This window comes from Bos mutus, chromosome 22 (genome assembly GCF_027580195.1).
Source record: "Bos mutus isolate GX-2022 chromosome 22, NWIPB_WYAK_1.1, whole genome shotgun sequence".
In the NCBI taxonomy this organism is placed as follows: domain Eukaryota; kingdom Metazoa; phylum Chordata; class Mammalia; order Artiodactyla; family Bovidae; genus Bos; species Bos mutus.
In genome coordinates, this window is record NC_091638.1 from 67,671,320 (window position 1) to 67,678,891 (window position 7,572).

Consider the following 7,572-nt stretch of genomic DNA (forward strand, 5'->3'; position numbering starts at 1 on the left):
TTCCCCAATTGTTCACACCAATTTACACTCCCACTAGTTGGATATCTGTTCCTGTTGCTCCATTTCCTCATCAGAACCTGGTATTGTCTGACTTAAAATTTTTTTGCCAACCCTGTGAGTGTACAATGGCATCTTATTTGTGTTTCTGATGACTTAACGTGATCACACACCTTCTGACATGCTTACTCACCATTCAGGTATTCCTGTGTGGCTGCCCTCCCGGTCTTTCACCCACTTTTCTATTGTATTGTCTGCTTTCTCTTGACTGCAGCTCTGGAGTCCTGTGTCATCTATGTGGGTCGCAAATATCCTTTCTCACCCTGGGTTAGGCTCCTCACTCACTGATTATCTTGAACAAAATTTCTATGATGGAGTTCAATTTATCAGCTTTTTAATCTTTCCCTATTCTGAAATCATGAAAATCTCCTCATGCTATCCCAAGGTTTCTATTCATTATGTCATTTCTCCCCTCACCAGACTTTAAGCCCCGAGGATGAGGAAAATTCTATAAACAAGTAGCTCCTGAACAACACCAGGAGTGCATCTGATCCTTACAACAATTTCATTTTCCAGGTGGGGAACCTGAGTCTCAGAGAGACCAAGCACCATGAGCAAAGAACACCCATGGCTCTTAGGTCCATGGGTTTCCATGTGATGTTTTGAGGACCAGTCTCACTACTTCCCAGTAGTAAGTCCATGGAGACGTTAGTCAGCCTGAGCCTCTAGTTTCATCTGTGGAAAAGACTACTACTACTTACTATGAAAGAAAAAAAAATGTTTGCACAGACCTTAGCTCTGAACCTGGTTCATACTAAGTCCAATAAACAGAAGATGAAAATTTACCAAATACAAGTGTAACTCACTCAAGCCTGCCCACCCAGTTGCCTTGCCCACACACTTTCTGCCTCTCTGAGAGAACAGGGCGGACTGCATGAGCCCCGCCCACTCATCCCAGAGGCCAGGAGAGCACATGACCAATGGCAGGTAGACCTCAGCCACATCCCATCCACCCTTTTCCTGCTCTGACTCCCTCAGACTTTCCACCAGATGCTGACTAACCTAGCTGTTGACCACATGGACATCTGGATCCCAGGAAGGAACCAACCCACTCTCCCACGTTAGTGGGGGATTGAGACACTCCGAGGCACCCACCCAAGGCCCATATCACCAGGATGGCCGCCCTCGGGAGTGTAAGAGAAGCTGCCAGTTTCGATCTGCACTGATAAGCAGTGTGGCAAACCTGGTCAGTCCCTGGGGAACAGGCAACTCCCAGCCCGCCTGCTTCCCACATACAAAGCCCAGTCATGAAGGCCACTGGCTTTATTGATTTAAAAAACTTTACAAGGACAGTGACTGTTCTGCCAAAAAGACTGCCAAATGGCATAAAAGAGACCACGGGTGGGGGTGAGGGACAGGGCCAGGAATCCACTCAGAAAAGCTGGTAATTATTGTCACGAAACTGGCAGGGAAAGGAGAAGGAAGATGCATGCAAGGGTGAGAATTCCAAAAAAGTTGAAACGGTGAGGGGAGAGAACTCCCCAAAGGCCCTGGAGTACATGGGAGGTGAGCACGACAACAGCAATCTCTTCCTTGGTAGAGGACGGAGGAGGAGTCCTCACTAGGCTGCAAACTCTGGAGACGCAACGCTGGGGCTTGGGGTCGGGGCTCCCCAGACAGCATCACAAGAAGGCGTCACACCACTCTCGCAGGCAGCCAAAGCAGTCCCGGGACTGCTTGGCGTTGGCGCCGCACGTGTCCTTCAGCCATTCCCGGAAGAGGTCTTCATCTTTCTTTAGGACCAGAAACTGGCCGAGGACCACATAGGCCTGCAAAACGGGCAAAGCAAAAGATGGGCTGCTGAGTGCTCTGTAGGATTAGGAACAAGACGACCACTTCCTGGGACTTCCCTGCTGGCCGAGTGGTGAAGAATCTGCCTTGCAATTCAGGGGACATGGGTTCAATCCCTGGCCCAATCTAACATCCTACTTGCTGTGGGGCAATTAATTCCGTGGGTTCTGGACTCTGTGAGTCCCAGTGAAAGATCCTGCAAGCTGCAACTAAGACCCCAGGGCAAACAGAAACAAATATCACGGTGAGGGGAGAAAGGGCCAATTTCCTGTGGCTCCCCACACAGGAGCCCAAGAGGCAGGGTTGGTTCTGCCCGGCTGACTCTGCAGATCACACACGAGCGTCCACCCCCCAACAGATATACACACCCTCCTCACTCCCCAGCTGCCGGCAAATACTGTAGTCGCGCCCCGCCCAACTACAGGTAGCCACTCCACACCTTATCAAAGCCCCTTTCCTCCAGTTTCTTGCCCAGGACTTCGCCAATCCCGGCCAGGCTTCCCACTGGCTTCTCCCCCATGGGCTCTGCCACGAAGTCTCGGTGCTTTTGGGAGGTTGTCATCTCGATCAAGCTTAATCTGGGAATCCCAAGAAGAGGGAAATTAGGGCTGAAAACACGGGAACGCCCGAAAAATCACTGGCAATCTCACAGGAAGAAAATGCCAGAGCAGCTCTTATGGGGACTTTTTCGATTCCCCCCACTTCACAGATGAGAAAACTGAGGTCCAAACAGTCTTTTCCTCACTGTTTAAGAGCGAAGTCTCTCCCAGTTCCTGCGAGAGCTGGGTTTTGGTACCGCCCCGAGGAGAAACTATCTTGCCCTAACAGGCCGCGCATGCAGGACAAAGGTAAGATTTCCACAGTCGGTCAGTACCCACGGCCCGCCCTCAAGCTGTCACTCCTCTGTGACCTTGATTGGGCAAAAGCAGCACTGACTCGGGTCTGGAATGGCCACTTGGCCCGAAAAGCAAATGAAGGGTTCTCTGACCCGGCAGCCGCACAGGCTACTCACAGAGCGGAGGCGCAGCCCGAGCGCGGACACCGGCTCAGCCGCGTCAGCGCCACACCTGGACTCCCGCCGAGCCCTACGCCGCGCCCCGCCCCCCCCCGGGCCTCGCCGAGCCCTCTCCGAGAGTGCATCGTCTGGCCCGTCTCAGCGCTCGCGGCCCCTCTCCTCCCTGCCTCCCCCTCCTCCCCGCGCCCGTTCTGGCCTCCACCCCGAGCCCTGTTCCGCGGCTCGCGCTCACCCACAGCTCCCGTTCCTGTAACGGCTTCTCCCGCCACCCGGCTGCTCCCGCCGCTATCTCAGCACACTAGAACTTTCTTCCACTTCCGCTTCCGGGTCGCCTCAAGGGCCGCCTTTAAAAAAAAAAAAAAAAAAACCTACATTGGGCACTTCTAGCCGCTTAGAGTCATAGAGTTGCGACACCACCCAGACCTCGAGAGCGCCCTTAGTAGGTGTTCGTTTCCGGTTGCTTCGCAGGACGCCGGAGTGCCTTTTGTAGTCTTGCTTCTTAAGAAGCATTTCCGGCCTCGGGGAACAGAAACCTGTGAGAAGAAAACTTTATTTATCTGCTGCACGGCATGCGGAACTTAACCACTTAACCTTGGCCGACCCGGTGTTGGGAAGAATTAGAGAGACGGACAAGGAGAGAGGCGTGACCAGGAGACTTCCGGGAGAGCGCCGGAAGTACGGCGTCCGACTCAGGCCGACACGAGTTGTCCTCCTCGCTGTCGGACTTGTTAAAGTCGGACGGGAACCGGATGCGCCCGAGACCTGAGTCCAAGCCGACTCCACCATCGTGACCACTAGCGAGTCCTTCTTCTCTGCTTTCATTGCCTCAACTCTGAAGTGAGTCGTGGACGAGCCGATCTCTGCGTCCTGCTTGGAGAACCGGGTCGTTCTGGCAGCTTTCGTGGGATCCGAGGGCCAGAGAGTAAGTTTTCTTTGCCTCTGAGCATCTTTACATCGGGATAGGGAAGGAGGAGGGCAGGGGACGGCAACTAGAGATGACACTTCGGAGTTTCCTTTGGAAACCATCATGACTTTGAGCAAACTCGGGGAGATAGTTAAGGACAGGGAAGCCTGGCGTGCTGCAGTCCATGGGGTCGCAAGAGTTGGACACGACTTAGCGACTGAACAACTGTCTTCTGAGTACGCATCAGTCGTTGTCTTGCAGTACCAGGGTCAGAAACAGCAGATGCCAAAGATCAAAACGGTCTCAATTAAGTTCAGTCGCTCAGTCATGTCTGACTCTTTGTGACCCCATGGACTGCAGCACGCCAGGCTTCCCTGTCCATCGCCAATTCCCAGAGCTTGAGTCGGTGATGCCATCCAACCATCTCATCCTCTGTCGTCCCGTTCTCCTCCTGACTTCGGTCTTTCCCAGCATCAGGGTCTTTTCCAGTGAGTCAATTCTTCGCATCAGGTGCCCAAAGTATTGGAGTTTCAGCTTCAGCATCAGTCCTTCCAATGAATATTCAGAACTGATTTCCTTTAGGATGGACTGGTTGGATCTCCATGCTGTCAAAGGACTCTCAAGAGTCTTCTCCAACACCACAGTTCAAAAGAATCAATTTAGTCTACCTTGCCCTTAAATTAGCTCATTCCTGACCTGGCTTGTCGGAGCTGGTCTATGTCTGTAGGGTATTGAGAGATTGAACACCTGTGTGGTTGTGTCACACCTGAGATGTACAGACATGTTGAGGAAGAAGTAACTTACCTTGCTTCTTCCCCAAGTGCTTTCCAGAATGGCTTATTTTTCTAAAACATATATTTAGTTTTTATCGTTATGCCAGCACTTAAGGGATAAACACAAGTTACTTTTATGTGTCTTATGCTGTGTTTCCTGCTTTGCTTATGGTTATTTTGTTCTACTGCTAATGCTCTGGGTTAGTTCTCTGAAGTCTAGAGAAATTGAACAGCCAGGAAATAACCAAGGTAGGATTTGAGTCCAGTCAATTGGATTTCAGAGCCCATATTCTTCACCAGGACATTGTATCACTCCTCAGTAAAAGGCCCGTCCTCATCTTCAAAAGAGTCCTGGGTTCTCAGCCTACCATCTAAAAAACTCAGGAGGAAGAGTTGAGAGTCTCCGCATCCCTCGCCCCCCTGGGACAGGACCCACCATGTCTCAGGCCACCAAGAGGAAACATGTGGTGAAGGAGGTGCTGGGGGAGCACATGGTGCCCTCTGACCAGCAGCAGATCGTGAGGGTGAGTGGCATCAGGGACCAGTTGCTCTGCTTCCCCTGACTCCTCCATCCTCTTAGGCCCCTGGGGTTGGGGCAGGGTGCTATACAGCTCGGCAGGTGTTGGAACTGGCTGATGAAGCTGATTGGTTCTTGGTCTCCCATGGACCAGGTCCTCAGGACCCCAGGGAACAATCTACATGAGGTGGAGACAGCCCAGGGGCAGCGCTTCCTGGTGAGCATGCCCTCCAAGTACCGCAAGAACATCTGGATCAAGAGAGGTGAGAGAGGCAGCCTTTTGGGAGACCGAAGCGTTTCCTGTGGCCTCGGCTTTCCCCACCACAAGCAGGACTGACTGTGCTTTTCTCTCCTCTCCCTGCAGGGGACTTTCTCATCGTTGACCCTATTGAAGAAGGAGAGAAGGTGAAGGCTGAGATCTCCTTTGTGCTCTGCAAAGACCACGTGCGCTCTCTGCAGAAGGACGGGCACTGGTAGGGTGGTCCTCTTGGTCACTGGCTGCCCCACTTCCCTGGGGGTTTCGTTCGTACCTGTGGGCTTAGGGGAGGGAAGGTCGGGCATTTCAGGCAGGAACAGCTGGCAGCAGCTGAGGGGTTTCTCTGTCCTTTCTGACCTTGGCTCTTCTCTTGGCATAGGCCCGAGGCCTTCTCCCAAGTGACTGAGAAAGACAACAACAATAGGAACAGGTGAGACGCAAGCCTTGGGATTGGGGAGACAGAAAATGGGGGTTCAGGCCTTGGCACCTGGAGGGAAAATATAGCTTTCCTTTCATTGTATATCAGGTCCCTGGTGAGAGAGCCTGAATAAGTGCTGATGAGTATAGCTTGATGGTCAGATCTCCTGGGTTAAAGTCTGGGCTTTGCAAGTTACAACCAGGTGACTTTAAGCAGGTTAAGCTCTTAGACTCAGATTTCATCACCTGTAAAATGGGAGCTCTGTAGGGATTAAAGAAACTGATGCTTGTAAAGTTGCTTAGTACCTGGTAAGAAGTGTGAGTTCATTGAGTGTTCATTGGTCATAGTAGAATCCTATTAAAATCAGCAGTTCTAACGAATTTCTGAGATGGGTATAGGGAGGTAGTGTTTGGCCAGTTTTCCTGCAGTTCTCTCCTGTCTGGCTCACCGAGCCCTGACTGCTTGGCCACATGGTCCTCTTAATGGGGCTCCTTGTTTGCAGGTCTTCTCAGAAGGCACTGGGCTAACTCTCTGCTTTTCCCCCGTGCAGACAGACTCAGCCAGAACTCCCAGCTGAGCCACAGTCGTCAGGAGAAGAGTCCAGCTCTGAAGACGATTCTGACCTTTTTGTTAACACCAACCGCAGACAGTATCATGAGAGCGAGGAGGAGAGTGAAGAGGAAGAGGCGGCCTGAGACCGCGGGACCCGCTTCTCCTCTTGCTCAGAGACTGGTCCTGGGCTCCTCTGAGCGTGGACATTCCCAGGGGGCTCTGCGGATCTTTCCCCCTGGATGGGGACAAAGCAGGGCCCCTCTCTGAACTGACTTTCTGACATGGGAGAATTAAACCCCTGGTGGGTATTGACTCAGGCTGGTGTCAGAGTGGCTCTTTGGAGGAAGGAGGGGTGTGCGGATGACATGACATACGGCTCCTCGGCGGTGGCCTCATGGGCAGGTGGGCTGAACGGGCAGGAAGTGGGGAATGGCTGGATTCTTTCCTAGTTTCTCCCTCTCTCGTCCAGCACTTAAGTCAGTGCCAGGCCCTGTGTGCCTCCTTGCGTGTAGGTAATACATGGGGGCATGCCCACTTCATTGCCTGCCTGCAGTTAATGCTCATTCAGGCGTTGAGGGTCACAGTGGGACTTGGTGCCCACCGGCCTCCATGAGACACTCGGTGAACCTCGCGGGGCTTCATGAGCCACAGGCCCTGCGTCTTGCCTCTGTGGCCACAGGAGTACCCGCCGCGATGCTGCGTGTGCTCCCCCGCTTGATGTCCTTGTGGCTGCTCAGACCGTCACTCCTCAGCCTTTGGCCACCCACACCATTTCACTTCTTTGAAGCTTTTCACCTCTGACTACATTCTCCCTCTTCGTTGCTGGCATTGACCTTGTAGTCAGGGCCCAGATGTGAAGCTGACCTCCTGGCTCAGCGTCTTCCTCTCCTGCTTCTGTCATTGTGCTCTGCATCCGTCGTTGTCTGCATCCGTGGATGGGCCCGTTCAGTGCTGTTGCCCCTTCAGTACTTGATGCCCCCATCACTGAGGCCCTTGTCTTCTGTTCCAAGCCCGTTACCTGTATCCCTAGTCACTCTCTGCACCTAACATCACTAGGAATTGCAGCACCATTTGAACTCAGATAGCTGTACAATGACCACATCCAGGTTTATTCACTCAACTACCCCACTCCTCCCACAGAGATGCTTTTTTTCCCCCCCAGAGGAAATTCTTTATCTTCATCCTCCAGCCGTGCCGCATTCTGACCATGATGCTCCGATCTTCATTTCCCTCTTCACGCAGCATCAGTTCACGGTCTACACCCTGTCCTTCCTTTCTGCCTCCATCGT

The 7,572-nt window shown here is 52.7% G+C and overlaps 2 protein-coding genes across 2 annotated transcripts; one reads left to right on the forward strand and one right to left on the reverse strand.

Moving 5' to 3' along the window:
* Positions 1 to 1,424: 1,424 nt before the first annotated feature.
* Positions 1,425 to 3,249, reverse strand: BANF1 (barrier to autointegration nuclear assembly factor 1). The gene is made up of 3 exons (XM_005894026.3): positions 3,096 to 3,249; positions 2,288 to 2,426; positions 1,425 to 1,826 (listed from the first exon to the last, which is right to left on the reverse strand). Exons 2-3 carry the CDS (start codon positions 2,408 to 2,410, stop codon positions 1,680 to 1,682), a joined length of 270 nt encoding a protein of 89 aa, XP_005894088.1. The 5' UTR covers positions 2,411 to 2,426; positions 3,096 to 3,249; the 3' UTR covers positions 1,425 to 1,679.
* Positions 3,250 to 3,297: 48 nt separating this feature from the next.
* Positions 3,298 to 6,600, forward strand: EIF1AD (eukaryotic translation initiation factor 1A domain containing). Its single transcript, XM_005894027.3, has 6 exons — positions 3,298 to 3,785; positions 4,841 to 5,064; positions 5,212 to 5,320; positions 5,422 to 5,530; positions 5,693 to 5,743; positions 6,282 to 6,600. The coding sequence occupies exons 2-6, from the start codon at positions 4,978 to 4,980 to the stop codon at positions 6,424 to 6,426; spliced, it is 501 nt and encodes a 166-aa protein (XP_005894089.1). The 5' UTR covers positions 3,298 to 3,785; positions 4,841 to 4,977; the 3' UTR covers positions 6,427 to 6,600.
* The last annotated feature ends 972 nt before the right edge of the window (positions 6,601 to 7,572 follow it).